Raw genomic sequence first — 26,080 nt, 5'->3', positions numbered from 1 at the left:
GATTTTTCCAAATCTTAGCTATTCTCTCTATATATATATTATATGCTTGGAAATTTTCCTAATGCTTTCAGACATTATGGAAGAGTTTTTAATCTCTTACCTCTAAGCCCCTCTAATTTAGGAGTTCCTAGCCGTCTTTGAGATCCAGAATCCAAATGTCTGGCTCAGCTACTCAACCAGTGTGGGGAAAAGAAATAGAGCATAGGGAAATTCTGCTTTGGCAAAAGAATTGTGTTACACCATTACTTCAACCTGCATTTACCCCAGATTTCACAGACCAGTGTGTATATTCTACATTTACAAAAAAGTAAAAGCCTCAGGAAGACCTAAAAAGAATACATGTAAACAAGAGGCACATTTACTAGGACAACATACAGGCATATGGTAAGTGTTATACATTTAGGGTTTTGTTTTTTTTTTCTGGGTAAGCGAAATATTTACAAATGGCCCAAGATATACAAATGGCCCAGTTGCTTATTTTCCATCTGTACTTCTCACAGACACTCTCCAGTTGAATGGAAGTTCCTTGACAGCAGCAATCATGTATGTCTTATTCCCTGCTGTATCTCAAAATCTAGCACACTCTCCCACGGTGGGAGCAGAAGACATTCTATCTGGTGACACCAGACATGCACTAATCATCTTGATTGGTTAGAGCTTGCAGGACTGAATCCGCAAGTCAACAAGGAGCAAAGAGCCAAGAACCTTTTATATACCATCCTTAGAATTTCACATCAGGCAATGATATGAAAGCTTTCCCATGGCAAGCATGTATTTGTTGTTCCTAGTCCTCTTTCCCCTCTTCCAAACCGCCAGCCTAGTTTTTAAGCACTATCCTCCCCTCATTCAGCCTTTCTCTACCTAGCCACACCTTCCTTTGCAAAAGTAATTATGAATATCTTGCCTTTCATATAGCTGGAATATGCCAAAAAGCACTGATTGTTATGCATAAGGCTACCTGAAAACTTGCCATACCTCCAGTTACAGGCATACCTCATTTTATTGCTTTATAGGCATACCTTGCTTTCTTGTGCTTTGCATATATTTGTGCTTTTTTACAAATTAAATATTTGTGGCAACCCTGTGTCTTGCAAGTCTATTGGCGCCATTTTCCAACAGCATTTCCTCACTTCATGTCTCTGTGTCATTTTTTGGTAATTCTTGCAATATTTCAAACTTTGTTATTATTATATTTGTTATGCTGATCTGTGATCAGTGATTACAACTCACTGAAAGTTCAGATGATGGTTAGTATTTTTAGCAATAAAATATTTCTTAATTAAGGTATGGAGTTTATTTTTTAGACATAATGCTGTTGCACACTTCAATATGCATAAACATAAACTTTTATATGCACTAGGAAACCAAAAAATTTATTTGACTTACTTTATTGCAATACCCACTTTATTGTGTTGGTCTAGAACCAAACCTGCAATATCTCTGAGTTATGCCCGGACTAGGTTTTTTTCAGACTCTCTAGACTATTTTGTGCAATGCAGTCTTTCTTATCCACTCTTCTTTGTATAAGTAAGTGGCCATCCTTGCCTGGCTATACTAAAGTGCATTTAGAATTACACATCCATTCAGGTTACATTCCTCTCCAGGAGAGAAGGTGTGAGCTGTGCTCTGTCAGAATCTTGTCTATAAAGGGTGACCGTGAAAGGTCCTGCAGAAAGTGGCCTCTTAAATCCTAGATGCTTCACCTCAGCTGTGCTTGCTCACAAAGTAGGCTTCATGCCATGGATCCTGGTACTTTGCAAGTATTGTTGCAGAGAGAAGGAACAATGCTTAACTATGGCCATAACCTGCTCTCAAATAAGGTAAAGAATGTCAGAAGCTGGAACTGTAAGTTATGTGGCATATTCTGAGGGCAGAAATCAATTTCTATGGAACTGGAATGGAACACCTGCCTCATTTAAGGCTACCATATGACACACAGTTTCACAAGTGTTCAGAAAACTTCATTTACAAGACTCAATTAATTCTTGAGTTCCCTCCCTTGGGTAAAACAAAACTGTAGCTATAGTTAAGGCTTTGGTAGCAAGTGGCTTGTGTGACAAGAAATAGAATCAAGGAAAGATCTGCAAAGATGAACATGAAATGGACATTCAGACAAGGGTTTTGGGAAACAGCTGCAGTGTTGCTTCTCTCCCTGGCAGATGTCAGTGGCCATCAAGGCCACCTTCTCTCTCACACACCCTCCCACAGTGTCAGGCCTCGAACACAGTTAGAGGTCATATTCTCAGGGTGACATGGACCATCTTTCAGACAGACAGTGAAAAGACATCTTAATGGGGGAAATGAGTCATCTTGAGAGCTAGGCGGAGGATGGGTATACCTTGATAATGGCGTGTTTAACAAGAAGATTCTTTACTCTCATGGCTGCCTCCGCGCACCATCCAGCCCCTGAGAGCTCTGACGGCCCACGGCCCACTGACTACATACCCTTCGGATCCAATTAATGATGGCGCCCACGCCACCTACCAAGCACATTTCCAATTTAAGCGGTCTCCAGCTCTCCACCACCACCCACTTCTCTCCTCCACCTTTCCATTCCTCTCTGTGGGGGTTAGCTAACTAGTTGACTACTTACTAATCCTTCTATTAATGAAGATTTCAGCCTCCCTCTAAGGCCTTACACTGAAATCTGTAAGGATTTGTGACCCTGACAGGGAAAAAATTAGAAAGCAACCAGCAAAACTTTCCTGAAGGATAGAAATACCCAAGATCTAAAAATTGTCTTATAAGGACGGATTCCACACTATGAATCCTCCTTTTCTCCTTACCTCCAGCTCCCTGTGATGAAAGATCGGTAACCTTAGGAATAAATGACAAATTCTGTAACAATTAGGTTTCTTCCCAGGAGCTCCATGGGGATGCAGGAGTAACTCCGTGGTTGGGGGCTGGGGGGCGGTGGGAAGGGGGCAGGTTTTTTGAGCCCCCGATTCTTCCTTTGGCCACCTGGTCCCAGGTTGCCGCGTCCCCGGGCGGCGTGCGCAGGTCAGCGCCGCGCCCCGGCGGTGGTGTGACTCGGAGGGGTGTGACTGCGAGCCCCCAGCGCGCGCCCGCCCCCACCCCCGCACTCTGTGCCCGCCCGCGCAGCGTGACTGGCCGCCGCCGCAGACCCGGCTCCGGGAGGCGCAGAGCGCGGCGCGCTGAGCGGGAGAGGCGAGCGGACTGCTGCTTGGCGTCCGCCGCGCTGTCCTCCCTCCTCCGCTCCCTCCGCCCTTCTCTGGCGGCCGCGCTGCCTGGGAGCCCGGGAAGCCGCTGCTCCAAGCCCGCAGCTCCGGCGCGCGGACCAGCAGCGAGGCGGGGGCGGCGGGAGCGCGGAGACCACAGGCCCCGGGGGCTGGAGAGGGGGCACTGGCCTGGGCGGGCAGAGCTGAGCGTGGGAGTGTTTGCGCGTGAGATCGAGGGCTGCACCCGTGCTCCGCGCGGACCCCGCCAGCCCCAGCCCAGCTCGCCGCAGCTCGGGAACCTCCCCGCCCGTGCCCAAGGCACGCGCGGCACAGCCATGAACACCAACGATGCCAAGGAGTATCTGGCCCGGAGGGAAATCCCTCAGCTTTTCGAGGTAGGGGGCTAGGGCTGGCAGACGGCCGGGAGGACCCGGGGAAGGCATCTCCGGGCCTGGGGTGGGGGGGGGTCGGGGGGAGGGAATGGAAGCCGCGCCCCGTCCCACCTTGCCGACACGGGGCGCGGAAGTGAAGGGGCTTGCAGAAGCTCGCTTTCCCGCTTGCCCGGGGTCGTCGCCTTTCCAGCGGGTTGCCGGGGTCCTTGTCCGATGGCTGGGCTTAGAAGCCCGCATCTCGCAGATCAAGTTTCAGCCTTCCAGCAGGGCTCTGGAAGCAGGTTGCCCCCAGTGTACCCCTCGGATGTGGAGGGTGGGCTGCCGGCGGCGGTCGGCCCCGCTTTCTAGGGGCGAGGGCCAGGCCAGGTGGGTACGCTGGCGCACAGGAGCGAGCAGGGACTCAAAACGGAGGGATCGAGAGCCCTAGCCCCTCCGCGCGCAGAGGGTCAGGACCCCGCGGGGAAGGGGAAGTGTGGACGGAAGTAGCCTTCTGCGGGGACAGCTTGGAGGAGAGAGATGAAGATGTAAAAAACAAATCCAAACCCGTCTAGTGCAGCACTATCTCCTGGGTGGCAGGCTCCCAGCGCTGCTATGCGCTTTCGGTGAATGAACTCCTGAGCACGTTTTCCGTTGCCTTGGAAGGGATCATTCCTTCCTCGCCCTGGCTGTAGCTTTCGCCTGCTTTCTCCAACCCACCTAGAGAAAGCAAGTCGAAGAGAGAGCGGCGAGGCGGGCGTGACTCCTGTTGCTGTCTTCGGGCCGCATCACAGCATCATCTCCACCAGGGACCCAGGGGATAAGGAACACTTTGGGAATGTGGGAGAGGAGGCTTGAGGGATGAACTAAAGGAACCTTGTTAGTTCTAACCGCAGCCTACGTCTCGGAGCCTTTTGCTTCCTTTCCTTCTCTCTATATTTGAATTTTGAAATATTCCTGAGTTCTGTGTGGTTTCGGTTAAAAACAAAAACAAAACAAAACAAAAGATGGAAGCGAGCCAAGCTTCATAGATGGAGCTCCGGCAGATGAATTCCATTCACTGTAAACCTGCCCCCCCCCCCATTTCTGAAAGATGATAGACTGTAGACTGATCCCATTAAATCAAGGGTCATGAGTTGTTCTTTCTCCTGTTTGGGAGGTTTGTTCTGCTGAAAGGAATTTTAAAACACCGTTTGGGAAAAGAATTTGATGCCTGTTTTCCCAGATTGTCTTTAAACTGGGCCACCATGGGGGCGCCTGGGTGGCTCAGTTGGTTAAGCGACTGCCTTCGGCTCAGGTCATGATCCTGGAGTCCAGGGATCGAGTCCCACATCGGGCTCCCTGCTCAGCGGGGAGTCTGCTTCTCCCTCTGACCCTCTTCCCTCTCATGCTCTCTGTCTCTCATTCTCTCTCTCGCAAATAAATAAAATCTTAAAAAAATAAAAATAAAAATAAAAAAAAATAAACTGGGCCACCATAATTGCAGATCTTCATTTTTTTCTCACCTCTGTAAGCCACCGGTTTCAGGTTGGTCTGAAGCCAAGATTTCCAGGTAAACCACACACTGAGCATAAGCCTGGTTTGTGAAACCCAAATCTAGCAAGTGTTTTACTCATGCTTGAAAAGAATCAGGAGGTGTTGCATAAGGACAGGTCTCGGGGGTAGGTAGAGTTCTTAAAGAGTTTTCCTTTTTCTTCTTTTTTTTAATTTTCAAAAAGTAAATACGGAGGGGCGCCTAGGTGGCTCAGTCGTTAAGCGTCTGCCTTCGGCTCAGGTCATGATCATCAAGCCCGCATCGGGCTCCCTGCTCAGCGGGAAGCCTGCTTCTCTTTCTCCCACTTACCCTGCTTGTGTTCTCTCTCTGGCTGTCTCTCACTGTCAAATAAATAAATAAAATCTTTAAAAAAAAAAAAAAAAGTAAATATAGAGCAAAAGAGTTGAAGGTTTTGTCATAAATGTTACTACTGAGATCAATCTCATTTCTATACTTGTAAAATAATAATTAGAAACATCTGCAGGAATGTCACCTGATTGCAAAGTGCTGCTTAATAGTATGTCTATTTTCTTTATAAATGTGGGTACTATTTTTCCTCCTTGGTAACCACAGAGATTTTTGATGGTTTGTTCATGAAAATCTACACTGTGTATGCAGATAGGTGATAGCTGGCATTTTCATCCAGGTATTATGTTGTTTTGTTTTGTTTTTCTGCATATGAATGGGACATTTTAAAATAGTGTACACCCAGAAAAGGAAGTCTACTCCCTTAGGTGAAATGCAGTAATACAATGTACTTAAATGCAATCCTGGACATTTGGAAGATGGAAAAAGACTTCTGGTGACCTCCAAAGACTCCATCCTACCAGTAAGAATCTATACTTTATCCAGCAGAAGACAGAAGTAAAACCTGCCAGTTCTGCATGTAATAAGCATAACCAAATGTTTTGTTTCCGAACAGAATTTTCTCTGTCAAACCATAATAATGGTATGTGAAGTTTCTAACTATACAGAGTTTATCAATTAGGTATCTATCAAACAAAAAACATTGCCTCAGCTTTAGATTTTAGACACCACTATAGACCAAGTAATTGATTATTGGAATCTACATACTGTCAGACAACTAGATGTATTTAACTGACCTTTTCAGATTTTCTCCTGACTTCAGACATCACATGCACTAAATGGGATATCTCTGGTAGGTTCAAGTTTAAAATGTGTTTCTATTTTTAGAGTAAATGTTTAAAATAAAAACCACGTTCCCCTGATATTGTCATGATTTCTTGACTCTAGCTAACCTTAGAGTGTATGTGTTGATCTTCTATTACTGTACCTTCGAGCAGAGATATAGCAATTAATTTGAATTCTGGTGAAAGTCAAATTAGATTATTCAGGTTCTCTAAGGATTAACTCAAAGAGATGGAATAATAGGTTATCTTGGATCCCTAATGGTGGCTGACTATTAGAAGGAAGGGTTAAAATTATCCATGGAATGGAAATCACTCCTTCTAAAGTCAATACCCTTTGGGGAGTCAGATTTCTTTAGGGAGGTTAGAAATATATATTTTCCAGTTAAAAAAAAATTTCATTGAGTATGTTCACTCATTTTAGGCAATAATAGGGATTTTTTTTAAAAAAGAGAGCCCTTGAGTAATTCATATTGTATAGTTGGATTATGTAGGGGGCACAGATAGTCTGGCATTTTGTTTTTATCCCATATCGTATTTTTGCAAGATGTAGAGAGAGGAATATGTGCGTTTTGGAATCAGAAACATTGGGTTGGAATCCTGGGCCTACAAGTTAATGAGTTTGATCAGCTCATTAACATCTCTGAGCCATGGTTTCCTAATCTATAAAATGGGGATAATAATACCACATAGGGCTGAGAGTGCATTGGGTGAGCTAAGGCATACTAAGACACAGGAAGCACTGTCACAGTTAGCTACATTAACATAGGAATGTGAGGAGTTAAACACAATGTGTGTGTCCGTATGTGTGTGTGTCCGTGTGTGTCTGTGTATCTATAACACAGATCTTGACACACAAACTGAATGTGGATGCCCAGATTAGTTTTTTCCTCTCCCTCTGCAATTGAACTCCTCTCAGCACTCTAACCCACACTGTTTGGGATTTGAGAGAACAAATGTACCTGGAAAGAACTGCCTACCACTTTGAGCAAATTGTACAAGAATAATTTGAAAATAAAATATTGTATTTAGCAAAGATGTCAGCCTTTCAAAGGGTGTGTGTGTGTTGTACATTAATAATGTATATTGGTGATAATAATTCTCTATGCTTTTTCCATGAAATACTGTAAAGGAAAACAGTTTGCACATCAGTCCAGTTCCCAGGAGTCAGCATTTCCAAATTTGTAGCATTTTTAGAAACTACTACATGTGACACATTGGACACCAGGTTTTCCTCTGTAACCTCAACAGATATTGTGGTGATTTATTATGTATCAAATAGCATTTTTTTTAAGTCTCAGACTATGTTTTGAGTAAAATTTTTTTCCTAATTAGAAAACAGTCCAGGGGCGCCTGGGTGGCTCAGTCATTGAGCATCTGCCTTCGGCTCAGGTCATGGTCCCAGGGTCCTGGGATCAAGCCCCGCTTCAGGCTCCCTGCTCAGCAGGAAGTCTGCTTCTCCCTCCCCCACTCCCCTTGCTTGTGTTCCTGCTCTCTCGCTATCTCTCTCTGTCAAATAAATAAATAAAATATTAAAAAAAAAAAAGAAAACAGTCCAATATGCACCTACCACGTGCCGGGGACAGTGTCAGGGGCTAGAGACTGAAAAATAAAAAAGACCCACTCTGGGTTGTTGAAGAGTTTACAGTTTAGTAGAAGATGAGACCAACACATAAACTGATGGTTTCAGTATAAATGACAGGTAAGATTTTTTTTTTTTCTGGGTAATACGGAATTCTAGGAAGAGGTCCACAAGCCAACGTGGGAGCTCAGAGGAGGCTTCCTGATCATAATAATATTAATGGGAACCACCAATTCTATTGAGTATTTACTATGCGCCAGGCCCTCAATATGCACTTTACAAATATTACATTTTTAATCCTTAAAAAACTCTCTAAGAGGGGCCCCTGGGTGGCTCAATCCTTAAGCATCTGCCTTCGGCTCAGGTCATGATCCTCGGGTCCTGGGATTGAGCCCCACATCGGGCTCCCTGCTCAGTGGGAAGCCTGCTTCTCCCCCTCCCACTTCCCCTGCTTGTGTTCCCTCTCTCGCTGTGTCTCTCTTTATCAAATAAATAAATAAATAATCTTAAAAAAAAACTCTCTGAGGTAGGTAAAATATTTTACAAATGAAGAAACTGAGGCTCGGAGCCTTTAAGAATGGGTAAGAATATGACAAATAATGACTGGAGCACTTTTATACACTGCACTTTATCTCACTTTGATAGGGTGCCTCCATTTTAAACTATGTAGTTGTCTGAATTGTTTAAAAGGCAGAGAATGCTGAGCTGAACACTAATGGTCGAGAATTTAGGGGCTTTCTTAATTACTCAGCAGGTCATAATTCCGGCTCTAATTGTTCATTAAAAAAACAAATGCGAAGACCAAAAGCAACCCAGAATTTAAAGATGGGACATACAACTCTTTTAACAAAGGTGGTTTTAAAACCTATATTACATGGGCGTATTTTGTTGTTGTATTTCAGAGCCTCTTGAATGGACTGATGTGTTCTAAGCCCGAAGACCCGGTAGAGTACTTGGAAAGTTGTTTACAGAAAGTTAAGGAATTAGGTGGCTGTGACAAGGTGAAGTGGGATACGTTTGTCAGCCAGGAAAAGAAGACCTTACCTCCGCTCAATGGAGGACAGTCACGGAGATCCTTTCTAAGAAATGGTAATGTATACGTAGAATAATGGTTTATGGTTACAGCAGTTCTTTTTAAAACATACCATATAGACTATAGGTAGTTATTTGTTTTATTAGGTTTCCAAAAGCCTAGAAAGATATTTGACCCTGGAACATGATTAATCTCTCTGCTCCAAATTCTAATCACGTGTGTGATAAGACAAAAGCACATGCCAGTGTCCAGCACTTCCCTAAAGGCTTAATGAAATTTTGTCTTTCTGACTTTATTATTTTGCAATATGAATTACATTAGCAAACTATGAATTTTTCTTAAAATGGCAAATAAGAGTTTCCTAAATAAATGGATAGACAAAATAGTTATTATGTAATAATTAAACATTCCTTAATTAGCTGGGAAGAGCTTGGCATAATATGTTTCCAAACTCAGAGTTCATATTAGTGCATCTGCATAAATGCATATTAAGTTCATACTAGTTAATCCAACAAGTATTTATTAAGCAGCTACTGAATGCAACATAATAGATTAGGCATTTGGATGCTATAAAAGAAGTAGAAGACATGAACTTGTCTAGCAATTTTAAGAATAGTTTGGAACTAAGAACTGGAGTTCACTAGAGGAGATTCGTGGTATATTCTGATAGCTTTCTGAACTACATGCTTATCAAAATTAGTGGTTCAACATCAGCCAACCACCTTTTAGGCTCTGGTTGAAGTAAAATCGTATGTGCAAAATGGAATCATTTCCAATCAGGGGAAACTAACTTTATTCTTTCCCAGTGGCCAAGATCATTATAATTTCAAAATTTACATCACTTTCAAAAATTGTACCATGAAATGTTTGCAGCATTTATAATACAAGTCTTACAAGTATTTGTAACAAATACAAGAGGGAAATAAACTTCTGTTTATTTTACTTAGTCATGGCCTGCTTAGATTTTATTTGAATGCAGTGTGGGGGAAAAGTCATAGTGTGTTAATTTTTAAGAAACACAAACAGAAAGGGTAAGCAGAAACAACATTTTCTCAGAAGCATCTCCAGAGAGCAGACTCCTTCCCTGCCCATGCAGGAATCATCTCTAGTTGATAGAGGCCTGAATGCTCAAGTGACAGTTACCTCTGAGGCACACCACTTAGTAAATTTCTGCTTGGGTGAACAAAATGACTTTTTCATGGGCTTGAAGGGTTCGTGTACCTTCCCAAAACGGCTAACTTACTTTCCTGGGTTGTTATACTGTTAGAATCTGGCTCAGTGTTAAATACGTCTGCCACACCCTTGTTTAATTAAGTGAGGTTAAGTATAGGGAATCGTTTCCAAACCTTAAAGCACTGACAAACCTCAGGTATTACTGGATTTAATCTAAAATATTTTTACATTTTTAAATTTAAATCTAAGAGGATATTATATCCCCTTAGTTCAAAAGCTGCTCTCAGACTGGGTATGAAAAGTGACTGTTTTGCAACAAAATAAAATCCAAATGCTTCTATTTCATACTGTTACTTGGCTTGATTATACATAGAAGTCAGCAGGCCAAGTGTGTAATAGAGAACAGGGGAGACTGTGGTCAAATAAGTGAGAACAGTCATTGTCTAAAGGCAGTCATGTACAAATTTTGGAAAAATGTTGAGCTGAACAAAACACATCTACGGGGCTGTATTAGGCCCACAAATGACCAGTTTGGAACTCCTGAGTTAGCAGGATAAGCTAAAACAGGAATGGAAAATGTAGGTTTAACTTTCATTAGAATTACAATTGTTTATTAATTTTAGAATCTCCATACCTACTAATACTTTACCAGAATTCCTTCTCAGAGATCTTTTAGTTAATCATCAAATAGAACCTTTCAATGTACTATGATGACAAGAATGTCTTATTACGTTTCTGTATCTAGGACACATGCTGAAAGACAGAGAATGGTTTCTAAATGGACTTTTCTGTAATAATAACATTTTATTTTCTGAAATGCTTTATATACTTGTGTTTTGTAAGTTTTAGCTATAATTTATGGAATATATTATTAAATTAAAGGAAACTGATAACTTCCCAGTAACTTAAAGCATCATTATTTCTAGAAATAAAAAGTGATTCATGCATATTTTGCTGAAATATTGATATAGCTATGCTAATATATAATTATCATGAAAAATTATTCCATGAATTAAAACATTTTAATCATTTAGGCAAATTACTTTCATACATAAAGATATGATAAAAAAGCGAGGATAAATTATTGACTGAAGAGACTGTATTATCAATGTAAGATAAGCATCCATTTTTTTTCTGCCATATGTACCCAACTGAACAAATAATTAGTTGTGAATAAGAGTTCTAATCCCATAGCTCCAAATGTCCATAGAGCTTCTGTTCTGGAATATCTCATTGTCATCTTATACTCAACATGTTTAGAAGCAAGCATAGCATATTTGCTTCAAAACCAGCACTTCCTTCTTTTCTTATTTCGATGAAGTCAGAGAGTCAGTTGAGCATTAAAATAACCATTTATTGAGCACTACTATTGTCAGACATTCTTTTAGGACTGAAGATGTAGCCACTGAGAAAGAACAAACATGCTAACCCGCCCTGATGGAGTGACCTAGAGGGTATTATGCTAAGTGAAATAAGTCAGTTAGAGAAAGACAAATACAACATGATTTCACTCACGTGTGGAATTTTTGTTTGTTTGTTGTTTTTTTCACTCACGTGTGGAATTTAAAACAAAACAAACAAACAAAAACAGAATCCTAAATACAGAGAATAAACTGATGGTTGTCAGAGGGGAGGTGGGTGGAGAGATGGGTGATATAGATACAGGGGATTAAGAGTACACTTATCTTGATGAGCACTGAGAAATGTATAGAATTATTGAGTCATTACATTGTACACCTGAAACTAATAAAACACTGTGTTAATTATACTTCAATTTAAAAAATAAAATATTAAAATACATTAAAAAGAAATGTTTTGTAAATACTATAGGAGTGTAGATAGTGAACACTCTATACAGGTATGATATATATGTATCATATACATATATGGTATATACATAAAAATTATGTATATATTATATATATACATCATATGTGTATAAATCATATACCTGTATGGTATATACATAAAAATTATATAGAATATAATGCTGAGGTTATTTTTTAAGAATTTTTATAAGAGATGTTAATCAGGAATAATTGTTGAAATAAAAATAATGAAGTTGGTGATCATTTTGAATATGGAATAAAAAAAACATTGATGGTGAAAAAAATAAATATATAATTAGAAACACAGTGGGTGCTATAGGAAATACCATATGCTATAGGATCAACCATATTAACGGGGGAATGGATTCAACCTAGGCTGGGGTTCAGGGTAGGTTTCCTGGAAGAAGTGATATGCTAATGCTTGGAGACAGAAAGCTGAGTGGGTGTTAGCTAGAGAAGGATGGAGGAGTTTGAGTAGCTACCAGGGAATAGAGAATAGGAGTTCCTGACATAGAGGAAGAGGGTATGATATAGACAGGAGTGAGAGAAGCCCACTATTTCTGGAGCAGAAGAGAGAAGGCAGAAGGATGCTATATGAAATGCAATGTTTTCCTTATTCATTTAGACTTGAAACCTGGTAATTGTTTTTGTAATATCACCTCCTTTCATGTCACAGATCCCAATCGTAACCATGTTCTTCATATCTACCACTTGTGTCCATTTCCCGTGCCTCTAAGTGAAGCCCTCATTTCTCACCTGTGCATTACTGTACCTGACTCTTAGCTGTTATTCTTTCTGCTCCTCATCTCCCTACTCAATCCCTTCTAACCATCACCAGATTAATCTTCCTAAAAAACATATTTCATATTTAATTATGTCACTGCTCTACTCACCCCCTCCCAAAAAACAACACACCTGTCTGCTGGCTTTCTACCAGGTTAAAGCTAAACCCTTTACCGTGGTGGTCAAGGCCCTCTATCCTGTGGCCACACTCTGCCTACCCATCTTCTGGCTTTTCTCTGTGGGAAGTCATCTATTCTCTTTGTTAACAATTCAACAAATATTTATTGGACACTGACTATGTGCCAAGCATAGTTCTAGATCCCAGGGATACAGTTCCAGATAAGTAAGGTCCCTGCTTCATGGAACTGAACATTCTAATGGGAGAAGACAAACAGTAAATGGAGACTTTTCAGATGGTGAAATATAGATGCTATGTAGAGCATTGTTAGAGTAGTGCCCTGGAAATTAGGTGGCTACTCGAGATTAAAAAGTCAGTGAAGTTCTCTTATAGGAGGTGTCATTTGAGCTGAATGAGTATGAATGGCAAGTATGAATGGCAAGCAGCAGATAGCCATGGGATTGCATTGGGAAAAGCATTTCAGGCAGTGGATTGTGGGGACAATTTAGAAGCAGGCAGACCAGTAAAGAGTCTATTATAGCAGTCTGGGTAAATGATGGTGGCTTGGGCAAGAGTTGTAGTAGTGAAGATGGAGAAAAATATATGCATTTGGGATATGTTTTGGAGATAACATCTATGGCAGTAGATGTGAAGAGTGAGGGAAGAAAGTAATTGAGGATAATGCCTAGAGTTTTGCCCTGTGTTGGGTGAAGCAATTCAATTTCAGGCAAAACAGGATACTGTTGTCAGTGCCTTTCCTATCATAAACCCTTCCCAGAATTTTCTAAAGAATATCCACTATCATTGCAGACTACTCTACTCCTTTCGTGGAACTAAAGTGAGTCCAGCGGGTTAGTAGTCAATATCCTCATTTATTTATAGCATGAGAAATTCTACCAGATCAACACCCCAGAAAGAGATATAAGCATGATGCCATGCTAAAATCCAGTAGTCCCCATAGCTAAATCCCTCATGGAAAGCCAAGTGGCCTCCTGTTTCTTTTATGCAGGTGCCTTTTGGGTCATTAGGGCTTCTCTGGGCCCCCCAGAATAGTGACACAGAGGGTGAGGAAGGAAGGAGCCATGAACTACAGGAACCATGGCTGAGCCTTGAACAACACGGGAGTTAGCAGCTGCATAAGGTTGTGAAAGTTGTGAGCTTGTGTACTACATAACTCTAGGGAGCACCATTTGCAGAGATCAGGATATATACAAACTGCAAGCAAGATTAGGCAGTACTTAAGAAGGTTCCTCTGAACAGGGGTTGGCATATTATAACCCATGACCTGGGTCTGATTCTTTACCTGTTTTTATAAATAAAGTTTTATTGTAACACAAGCTCATCCATTTGTTTTTATATTGTCTATGACCGCTTTCCTGCTACCATGGCCAAGTTGAGTATGAGACTGTTAGAAGTTCAAAATATTGAATGTCTGGCCCTTTAAGAAAAAGTTTGCATACCACTTACAGGATTGGGTCTTCTTCCAGTTGAAAAAAACGAAACTCATTTAGTTTGAAAAATTTCCTCTACTAATGGGCTAAGTACAAAAAATGTTTTATTATGCTTTATTTTTCCCGTTTCAAAGTTATCTTACTCTTTTGCAGTAATGCCTGAAAATTCAAACTTTCCATATCGGCGGTATGATCGGCTCCCTCCAATCCATCAATTCTCCATAGAAAGTGATACGGACCTCTCTGAGACTGCAGAGTTAATTGAGGAGTATGAGGTTTTTGATCCTACTAGACCTCGACCAAAAATCATTCTTGTCATAGGTATGAGGACAGAAAGCAAAATTCTTATGCTATTGCTATAGAGATTATGTTAATTATATGTATTTGCAAATACTAAGTTGGGTAATGACAAATAGAAACAAAAGTTCAAGAGACAGTAGATAGAAGTATTTTTAGCATAATTTTCAATAAAACAGAATTATTATAATTATATAATCTAATGCCTATTGCACTTTTATAGAATCTCATTACAATGTGCTAGAAATTCTCTATAATGAATTGGAAGTATTAATCTCCTCAAGATTTATTGTCCTATGGTTTTATCTGTTTAACTTTTAACAAGATAACTGAATCCATTAGAAGTTTTCTAAACATAGTATTTTTTTTGTTTTTTTTATTATGTTTTGTTAATCACCATACATTACATCATTAGTTTTTGATGTAGTGTTCCATGATTCATCATTTGCGTAATAACACGCAGTGCTCCATGCAGAACGTGCCCTCTTTAATACCCATCATCAGGCTAACCCATCCTCCCACCCTCCTCCCCTCTAGAACCCTCAGTTTGTTTTTCAGAGTCCATCGTCTCTCATGGTTCATCTCCCCCTCTGGTTTCCCCCCCTTCGTTCTTCCCCTCCTGCTATCTTCTTCTTCTTCTTTTTTTTTTTTTAATAAACATGATATGTTTTTTTCTTTTTAACTCAGCAAATTGAATTTTTATTCACTATTAACTTTAGAGGGTAATAATAATAATAATAATAATATGTTGGTAACAACTCATATAAATGAAATCTTGCATATGGCAAACTGGCACCTAAAATAAAATCTAAGTTTTGATGTTTCAGACAGGCAAATCTAATAGAATAGTGTTTTACACAGCACATAACATCTAAGTATTAATCAAAATAATAATAAAAGTTACTTTTTAACATTGCTTACTATGAATGAGTATGAAATTACTAGTCTGATATCATTTCACAAGGAATGGATATGGAAAATGTTGGAAGTCTTTTGCAAAATGCATTTTTGACCATTCTTGCAAATTCTAACTTCCTCAAAATCTGTAAAAATCATGAGGAGACCTGTGAACATGCAATATGTCATCATTGTCTCACATTCCAGTTTCACTCAGCTTTCACAGAGATGACCAAAAGTGAAAATCGAGTGTGAAATGTTCAAAGCTCTTCTTGTCAGTAATGTTAACAGAGGGCAAAATGAATACAGCCCCCATGCAAATAAGTACTGTTTCCAGGAGATACAATGATGATGGCAACTAGGAAAAAAGCATGCAAATAAACACACCAAGCTATAACAAGAATTTAAGTTCACCAGAGTAGAAGGAGTGACATTGGTCCATCTCTCAGTGTAATGAAAATGAAATTGCAAATATATTTAACCCTGAATTGTTTAAAATAATATTGTAGGAAGAAAGTATAGAAACTCTCTTTCTAAAAGTCATTATTCTTACGACGTATGGTAGCCACCATTATGCCATAAATCTCTTACTGTTCTTGAAAATGGAATGTTGTCTGTGTATGCTTAAAAGTTTGAGGTCCTTACCTAGAGGATGAGGAAATGCTTTATTAAAACATAGAGCTACAGGTGAAGAATAATTGGAAATTATTTTGCTATTTTGTGATGAAATATTCTTTCAATTTTATTTTTCTTGTTGCTGTTACTAAAATTTTGGTGATTATTAATAGGATAAACAAATGGAGGCTTGTTTGTCCATGAAAAATGTGTAATACCAAAATGCTCTTGTGTAAAACAACACATACATGAATTTTTTGTGCACTGTGAATTTTATATGAAAATGACTAAAATATTTCAATAAACTAAGATCTTTGGAGAAGATGTAAATGTTTCAAATCTCCTCCACTTCAAAGAACTCCACAGTTCTTTTTTACTCAGTAAAATCAACTGGCTTCCCAAGAGTGTGATTCTGGTTTTAGGCTTACACACTATAAAGTTCTATGTATTCCAGGAATGATGCAGAACCAATGAGTGTAAATAACTTCTAGATTTTAGAGGATTGAGATACGAGAAGAAAGGAAAAACCGAACTTTAGGTTATCTGAGAAAATTGGGGCAATTTTATGATTTTTGAGGAATTATAATTGTACCTGAAGCTTACAAATTTTATTGGTACCAGCCTAAAAAAGGAGTGGAGGAGGTACAGATACCCACATGGTATTACATTCAAATAAACAAAATTTCCTTTCTGATGATGCAGAATTTTTATTAAAGCCAGCCTTCTTGGCACAGACATGAATCTCTCTTATGTTAATTATAAAATCTAAGAGTTAGATGGATCCTAATATTTATAAGTATTAGAGATAAATAAATAGAGTAAGATTAAGCTCACTCTGGTTTCAGAGAGAGGAACATGAAATTAATTTGTTAATCAAACCCATCTAATAAATTAATGTTATTCTCTTCCACTGTGCTAATCATGTTTGTGTTGTCTGTTATTTGCTTCCATTAGTTGACAAAAATTTTTTTTCCCGAAGGTGCCATAACTTTCCTAGCATGCTTGATTTTTTGTTTAATTCAGTGGGATTTATAATCTCTTAGTTTGATGGTTTATGAGATAAAGTGTGGAAATACAGTTTATGAAAGATAACTTTCATTCTTCAAGGATCAAATCAGCTCAAATTTGATGGAGTTATTCATATAATTTTTTATTTCAAGCCAATCCATGAACTGCACCATAGGTTAATAGGCCAGAAACAGCCATTTAGAACCAAAACTTACTTTTTATTTGCAAAGTAATGAATTTAATCTAGTAGTAGTTCATAATGTTAAATCTGATAGGATAGGATTTAGAGTTTCTTAGAAAGAGAATGGTTAAAAATGCAAACAAATTCCTATCCTGATTTTAATAAAGCAGCAAAAAGGGGAAACCACATGTTATCAGGTGTATTACTTGGTATTGGGGTTAAATGATTCTCATAGATCTTAGAATTCTGTGCTTTAAAAATTTTATTTTTATTTATTAATTTTTTAAAGATTTATTTGAGAGGGAGAGACAGAAAGAGCAAGCAAGGAGCCTGAGGCGGGGCTCCATCCCAGGACCCTGAGATCATGACCTGAGCCAAAATCAAAAGTCAGACACTTAACCAACTGAGCCACCCAGACGCCCCTGCACTTTAAAATTTTTAAAGAGGAAATAAGCCCTGGCCAACTGTGTCTACTCATTCAGAACTCTTCTCAGAAAAAACAAACAAAACACCTGTCTTTCTTTTTTACCTATACCATTTGCAAAAAATAATTACTAAATAATTATATATAAAATGACTTCTACTCCCCCCAAAAGCTTGATATATTGAATTAGTAGGGAGAACACCAACTTACTTTTCTATTGAATTTTTTTTCAATATTACTTAATAAATTATAATTATTTTCAGTGAGTATTACCAAAACATTTCATTCCTTATTAGACATTAACCTTTAGAAATATTTTGTCTATAGTCAATAATTTATGCTTAAATACTTGAAAATATTTCATTTTGGTAATTACTAAGAAGTAACAAATCGGGGCACCTGGGTGGCTCAGTTGGTTAAGCCTCTGACTTCAGCTCGGGTCATGATCTCAGTGTCCTGCGATCTAGCCCAGAGTCATTGGGCTCCCTGCTCCGAGAGAAGTCTGCTTCGCCCTCTTATTCTCCTTCTATCCCTCCTTCTCCCCCTGCTCATGCTCTCTCTCTCCCATATAAGTAGAGTCTTTAAAGAAAAAAAAAAAAGTAACAAATCAAAATCAGACTGGGCTGATTGCTATGTGCTTTATTTAGAAATTTGTTCAGATTTTAGATTCTAGTTAGTCTAGGTTGTTTAGAAATATAAATTAAAATAATCCAATATGATTGGAAATAAAATCTGAGGCATATATTTTATAATTATTTTAGGACTTAAGCTTCTAAAAAGTAAATGGTAATTACCAACGATTAGTATTGAGTAAGGTTGCAAAATGTTGATTACTTCATACTAATATATTACAAAATTGAAATTATCATGAGCTCTATGAAACTGTTCTGCTTTAAGAACCTATTCCATTCACTCTGTATTCATTACATAAAACTTCTTTGGAATTTAAAGGAGATGAAGCAAGGAGACCCATGAACGGAGTTAAGAAAAAAAAAAAAAGATTTAAATAAACTGTCAATATTGATGTCCCTTTGGGTTTAAAAATAATAGTTACATTTCACCAAATTGCACATTAGCTCTTTGTTGGCATGGAACACATGTCTGTTATTTTGGTCATTGTCTCTTGTGTCCCATAGATTTTTCTTTGATTATAGAGGAAAAAACAATTAGTTTTTACAAAGAAGAACATGAAACAATTTCTTTCAACTGCATTGTCCAATTTTCTAAATTAGTTACTTACTAAAATAAGTAAAGGAAAAGATGTCTCTTTCATCTAATAAAGTTGATCGTCATTCTGTCCTTCCCTTGGCTAAGTCTACACTTGCTCTGCATTCAGAGTTAGCACCGAGAATAGCACGAGCGTGGAGTTGCCCACTCTGCTGTTGGTGATCTAGACTCTGCATCTCAAGGCAGGGGTAGTAGCTGTATAAAAAGGAGTTTCTTCTTGTATCAGAAGGTCACAATTTTGCCTATTTTAACTGATAGGTGGTCCAGGAAGTGGAAAGGGTACTCAAAGTTTGAAAATTGCAGAACGTTATGGATTCCAGTACATTTCGGTGGGAGAATTATTACGAAAGAAGATCCACAATACCAGCAGCAATAGGAAATGGAGTCTTATTGCCAAAATAATTACAACTGGAGAATTGGCCCCACAGGTACTGCTGTGTAATTTGCTTCTATTCTGCAAAGATTTTTATAGCAGTGGTGAGTGTAAGCTTAACTGTGTTTTTTCATCTTTTTTTTTTTAATTTGTAAAAGGAAACGACAATTACAGAGATAAAACAGAAATTGATGCAAATACCTGATGAAGAAGGCATTGTTATCGATGGCTTTCCAAGAGATGTTGCCCAGGCTCTATCTTTTGAGGACCAAGTAAGAATGTCTCTATATTTTAAATGACCTATTTTTGCTTAAAACTTTGAGATTAAAAAAAAAGATTTCTTGGAAGACTTGCTGTTGTTCTGGAAGAATTCTGGTCTGAAAACAGGAAAGTACATCAGTATGGATTAGCAGAAGGTCATTTCCTTGGCATGCACGCCTAAAAATTGGAGGCCATCTCTGCCAAAAAAAAATAAAAACTAATAATAGAATTCATGATTTTTATCTAAAAAATGCAAATCTCTCTGAATTTTTTTCAAAATACTTTACCTAAGATTATGTTTTTAATCTTTAATTACTTAAAACAAGCCTGTCCATACTGCCCAGCAATATAAAACACCACCCTGTACTTATATTGTTAACAAATTAGGAAGCCCTCTTAACTGGGGTGTAAAATACTAAACCACCTACCTGTAACAAGGTAGGGTTCAGGTAGCTGAAGTTTACTCAAATTTCAGTAGACTATGCATGCTCAACACCTAATATGTACATTTTGAAGGGAAATAAATCAATTAAAATATTTTGCATATCTATTGAATCTTTGAGAAGCAGGGTGACTGATTTTTCATGTAAAATTTTAATTACAAAAATAACACTGTGGTCATAAAAATTTTAAGTCCAGTGTAAAAAGTGAAAGTTCATTAATACCCTTATTGCATTCCACTGCCCTCCTCTCCTAAGAAATAGAAACACTGTTAAGCTGGTTATAGATCCTTCTAGGCTATTTTCTGTACATTAAACACACACACAGCCATGCATGTACATGTGTGCATGCTCATATACAAATGCATTTTTAATTTTTCATAGCTATTTCCAAACGATCCTCCAAAAAAGACTTTTCCAAGTTATAGTCCCATCAACATTGAATGAAGTATATTTCTCCAGATCCTTTCCAACCAGATAGAATTCATAGTTAAGATTTTTGCCAACCTGATAAGTAAGAAACAGTATTTCATCTTTTAAATGTACATTTCTTGAGTTACTACTAGAGTTAAGTACACTTTCAGATACTTTACTGATGATTTCTATTTCTTATGTAAATTATCTGCTTTCCTTTGCCTATTTTTTCTACGGACTTGTTTATCTTTTTCTTAGCTTTTAACATATTACAGATATGATATCAGAGAGAACAAAGTCAAATCAGCTGTAAATTTGTATGTCATATAAAAGAAGTCTGGGGTTAGGCCGTTCAAAGCCAGAAGTCGGCTTCATAAAGTCTCTCTGAATATTCAGGTTAACTGTTTGGGGACATCTGTTGTGCTGGAATGTCTTTCTCCCCTCCTCAGGTTTCTCTCTCCCGCAGTAGTCCGGAACCTTCCATGCTTTCTCAGTTTAAGGACTTGGTTCTAATTGCTCAGGCCTTGACGAGAGAAAAACTAGAAAAATCAATTTGTTGTTGTTGCCTCACCCGATGTTGCTGTTGAAAATGGGTACTATGGCAGTTGTTTCATGTGAGTCTTGGCTATTAGTGGAGGCCCAAGAGAGCCAAGGCAGGCATCCCCACTCAAACCCAGTCCCCCCTATGTATTGAATAACATGCATTTGGTGGGCACAAGCAGCAAGAGCTTCTTGATTTTTCTTCTCTCTTGCCTTTCGAACATGCTGTGAGTCTCTTTCTTCTCCCCTGAATAATAACCCAGGTAGATCTCTTAGCTTTCCTGGTCACTTTAAAATATTAACAGACAGGGGCTCCTGGGTGGCTCAGTCGGTTAAGGGTCCAACTCTTGATTTCAGCTCAGGTCATGATCTCAGGGTCGTGGGATGGAGCCCCAGGTCGGACTCTGTGCTCAGTGGGGAGTCTGCTTGAGATTCTTTCCCCCTCCCTCTCCTTCTGCTCCTCTGCCCCTCCCCCCTCTCTTAAATAAAAAAATAAATGAATCTTTCAAATAGTAACAGATAGTTTCACTTTCCGGTAATAAAAAGCCCAGTCCACAATTATATCTCAATAAAGCTGGGGAAAATTTTTTTCATTAAAAAAAAAAGTCCAATAGGGCGCCTGGGTGGCTCAGTTGGTTAAGCGACTGCCTTCGGCTCAGGTCATGATCCTGGAGTCCCGGGATCGAGTCCCGCATCGGGCTCCCTGCTCGGCAGGGAGTCTGCTTCTCCCTCTGACCCTCCTCCCTCTCATGCTCTCTGTCTCTCATCTCTCTCTCAAATAAATAAATAAAATCTTTAAAAAAAAAAAAAAAAAGTCCAATATGAAATGAAAACTTCAGTTTTCCATTCAGTTTAACATGTCTTCTTGGACCTGGTTCAGCCTCAGGAATCCAAAGTGATGTCTCGGACTCCTGAAATTCTTCCTCACGTGACTTACAGTGGGGCAGGTAGTGGGGAAGGGGTAGGAAACGTGTAGCTCTCTGCCAACTCTCTGGATGTCTGACCAATCTCCATTTTCTCTTACAAAGCCTGGACATGGGTGATGGGCCAGGGGTCATAATACTGGTTGGGGACACCTGTTAACAAGTTCTATAAAATGGTCTGGTATCTCTCTGTAAGACATGCAGTCACTTGCATTTGCTGTTCTCAGCCGTTCGTCCGAGGCTGGAAAAGTCCAATCTAACATCTTTCTTAGGCTGGCGTTGTAACGGCCTAGAGGTTCTTGGCCACTGCAAGCACAGCGATTGTGCTGAGGTTGATGCCACCACAGCTGAGCTCCCAGCGTTCAGAGGGTGCAGAGGCAAAGCTGAAGTGTTTATGTAAAGCAAAGCGTTAGGGTCAGCCCTGATTACTCCGTACCCTGTGTAGGCTTAAGCTCTTGTGGTGTCTGTTTTTCTGGTACCATTCCTGACACCAAATGGGTGAGGGTTTTCCCTACCAGTTCTCCAGTCCTCAACACAAACAAGATGTCTGATCATTGCATTCAATTCTAACACTAACTATCCGAGTTAGTATGGACCCTACCGGTTATGGGTTCAGTCCCACAAGACTGCCCCCACAGTCTTGAGGTCAGTCACAAGTTCCAGGGGCCACCTGTATCTCTGTCCAATCACCTACAAATTCTGGGGTTCCCACAACACCCTCTTCAGTTTCGATAATTTGCTAGAATGACTCACAGAACTCAAGAAAATGCTTTACTTACATTTAGGGGATTATGACAAAGGTACAACTCAGAAATAGCCAAATGGAAGAGATGCGTAGGGCACAGTGTGGGATTGGGAATGCAGAGCTTCCATGTTCTCTCTGGGTGCACCACCCTCCCAGCACTTCAGCATGCTTACCAACCCAAAAGCTCTCCAAACATCACTGCTGAGTTTTTCTAACCCAATCTCTCTCCTTCTTCCTGGAGACCAGGGAGCGGGGCTGAAAGTTCCCACCTTCTAATCTCATGTTTGGTCTCTCTGCCAACAAGCTCCAAGAGTTTGACATTATTTCAGGCCCCACCTAAGTCACTTCACTAGCTTAGACTGAGGTATGGTCAGAAGGTGTTCATTATGAACAACAGAAGACAGTCCTATCACTCAGATAATTCTGAAGGTTTTAAAAGCTCTGTGCCAGGAATCAGGGACAAAAACTAAATATATATTTTTCATTATACCACAACTCCACAAGGTTTTTCTTTAATTAGCTCTTTTGTGTGTGCCTGTGGACCCATATATACATGCATGCAGAAATTTTCCCCAAGACTTCCTCACAGGTCCAGGGCGTAAGAAGAGATGGATTTCTTATATCGGCCATATACTACTGATGGTCTTACCTAGCACTTAAGTGTCTTATAGGACAAAGAAGTGTATTTTTTTCTATTAGGGAATAGTATCATTGTGAAGTGCAGATTGACTAGACAGCTTTTCTCCTTGAGGTCATTTAGGGACCATGATTCCTTCCACGTTGTTGTTCTGCCATCTCCTGGGATGCTCTCCTCATCTGTAGGGTCAAAGAAGGGTTGCTACCACATATGGCTCCAGCTGGCACATAAGGGGAAGAGAACATAAACCTCTGAAGGTCTGAAGTCCCAGATCTGGATAGTGCTCACATAGCAATTTTAAGAATTTAGTCATGTTGTAATTGTGAGGCAGGCTGGGAAGTATAATCCAGCTGGGTGGCCAGGTGCCTGCCTACAGTTCTGTAACTATGGAAGGAACTGGCTTTCTGAAAAGTTCTTCTTGTCCATTATCCTGCATGGTCACATCAAAGTATTGTGTTGGGAGACTATGCCTTCTTTGGGAGCTGTTCTTAATTTGAAAAACAAAAAACAAAAACAAGCTTTTTCTGGCTAGGCTTATGGTTGCTTTGGTAAAACCATTTCCTCAAAAATTTGGTAAGTGTCTGCTGTTTTTGCTTCCAGTTAGTTCCATGTGTTGGTAATTACACCCAAGTTCTTTTCTAGATATAGATATTAAGCTGCTTTCTTTCTTTGTTTTCTCATTTTGATGGTAGTTACTTTGAGGCCATATAAAAAACAGGCAGCATCCTTAATCTGGGTTTTGCCTCAGGGCTGGGTCCCTTTTTTTGGAAAGCTGGGGAGAGTGTTAACAAGAGTCCTTTGAACAAGAAGAACTTTTCAGAAAGCCAAGGGCTTCAGAAGACAATTGAGAACAAGGAGTTGAAATCACTCTACTGCTAGGGAAAGGATTTGTTATTTGCTATGGTTCAGTGACTACCACATATATTGCCAAAATTCCCTTTTATGAACAGGAGCCTTTATTTCACTTCTCCTGGTCTTGTTCCTCCACTATTTATTGGTGGCAGGATGGGAAGACAATGTGATGTTCAGTTTGTAGGTGGTTGAAGAGTCTAATCTGGACTTAATGGAGAGAACTTACATGAAGTAGAGATTCTTGACTTTTGATCTAATGATGGCACTCTGGGTGTTTTCCTTGGGGGTGAGTGAGTACGTTTGGAAAGCTGGGGAGAGTGTTAACAAGAGTCTTCTTCTCTTTGGAGGTATAGAAGCAGTTGATTTTTTCAACCTGGTAAGTCTTAAGTTACTGGACACTTTCTTTTCTCTTTATCTGTTTACAAATTGGTCAGTTCTTTCTCAGGTTTATCTATTTCTTGTTGTATGTTGCTAAATGCAATAGAGAACAGTCAACACATATGATCATTCTAGCTCTTTCTGGTCATTTCTTCTCTAGCTGTGGGCTCCATAGGAACATGGTCTACCTTCCAAGTTACCACAAGTAATAGTTGTACCAAATACTTGGCAGTGGCAGATCAAGTGTTATTAATTTTCCAGCCTAAAATTTCTTTCTCTTACTGTCCAAGCGAATCAACGCCACATACGGTCGTTAGTTTGATATAGTAGTGCCCCACTTATATGACTATTGTCTCTATTATTTAGAGTAAATCCAGGATGCTGTAATAAAAAGGCACAATGACACAGTGACATAACACAGAAACTTATTTCTCTTGTATGTAACAGCTGCACCGTGAATGAGGGCAGAGAACCTTCAGCCCGTACAGTCATTCAGAGATGCAGGTCATTGTTCCTCGAACTCCTAGGGCAATGGTTCTCAATTTTTTTTTGGTCACAAGACCCTTTTACACTTTTAAAAATTATTAAAGACCTCAAAAAGCTTTCATTACATGGACTATATCTATTGATATCATATGAGAAATAAAAACAGAAATTTAAAAATATTAAGTCATTTTAAAATAACAATAAATCCATGCAGGTTAACATAAATAACACATTTTTATGAAAAGTAACCGTATTTTCCAAAACAACAACAACAAAATAGTGATAAGAGAAACATTACATTTTGCAAATCCCTTTAATTTCTAACTTAGTAAAAGACAGCTGGATTCTTAGGTCTGCTTTTGCATTCCAACTGCTGTGATATCACACTTCATGTAGACACTGGAAAACTCCATTGTGCGTTTGTGAGAGAATGAAGGTGAAAAAGGCATGTAATTTGTTAGTATAAAAATAGCTTTGAAAAAAAAATAGCTTTGACCTGTGGCCTCCCTGAAAGGGTCTCAGCAGTCTCCAGGGGTCTCAAGAGCTCACTTGGAGAACCCTGAGACATGTTTGACATTTGCATGGTGAAAGTGAGGTCAGCCATGCCATGCCCCAAGGCCAGCTTCCACCTGGTTGGAAGGGGACAAAAGTGCAGAAGGCATGTGCTCACCTTCTTAAGTCCCAGACCCCAAGGTGCGCGCATTAGTCTTCACAGTACATTGATGAGAACTGAAGTCACATGGCTACATCCTAACTTCAAGGGCCACTGGACAATGGAGTCACGTATTCAGGCATGACCTGCCTACAGAACTGTTATTATGGAAGATGGGAAAACAGATTTTGAGAGACAGTCAGCAATTTCCACCACAAGCAGCATGCTTTCTTTCCCACCCTTACTTCTCAGCCTAACAGCTGAGCTCTCCCAGCCCTTGGCCTGCCATTGCAGGGGGCGGAGAGGAGATGGAGACACTCCTTACTGCCAGAGCGTAGCCCTGGTCTCCTCCTTGCATTTGGTGGTAGGTCCTTACTATCTGAAAAATTTCTTCTCACCTTCCACCTGATTGTTGAAAAGAAATAACAAATTAGTGAGGGGAAAGGAATCAAAATGGGCAAAAATGGGAAGTCTAAGATCTTTTCACCACCAAGCAAACATACTGCACAGCCAAGATTTTGCTAGATAGCCC

General features: G+C 39.6%; 1 protein-coding gene across 2 annotated transcripts in view; it reads left to right on the top strand.

Moving 5' to 3' along the window:
• Window positions 1-3,490: 3,490 nt before the first annotated feature.
• AK5 (adenylate kinase 5) overlaps window positions 3,491-26,080 on the top strand; it is a 241,890-nt gene continuing 219,300 nt past the window's right edge. The window contains exons 1-5 of one of the 2 annotated variants that reach the window (XM_032425645.1): window positions 3,491-3,574; window positions 8,714-8,900; window positions 14,424-14,519; window positions 19,106-19,275; window positions 19,379-19,492. In XM_032425645.1, the coding sequence (XP_032281536.1) occupies window positions 3,515-3,574; window positions 8,714-8,900; window positions 14,424-14,519; window positions 19,106-19,275; window positions 19,379-19,492 (627 nt within the window). In that variant the 5' untranslated portion in view covers window positions 3,491-3,514. Of the gene's footprint in view, window positions 3,575-8,713; window positions 8,901-14,351; window positions 14,520-19,105; window positions 19,276-19,378; window positions 19,493-26,080 lie in introns of both variants that reach the window. The other variant, XM_032425635.1, reaches the window with a different exon arrangement.

Source organism: Phoca vitulina, unplaced genomic scaffold, assembly GCF_004348235.1.
Source record: "Phoca vitulina isolate PV1807 unplaced genomic scaffold, GSC_HSeal_1.0 scaffold2, whole genome shotgun sequence".
NCBI lineage: Eukaryota > Metazoa > Chordata > Mammalia > Carnivora > Phocidae > Phoca > Phoca vitulina.
This window is presented reverse-complemented; position numbering and strand designations above follow the sequence as displayed.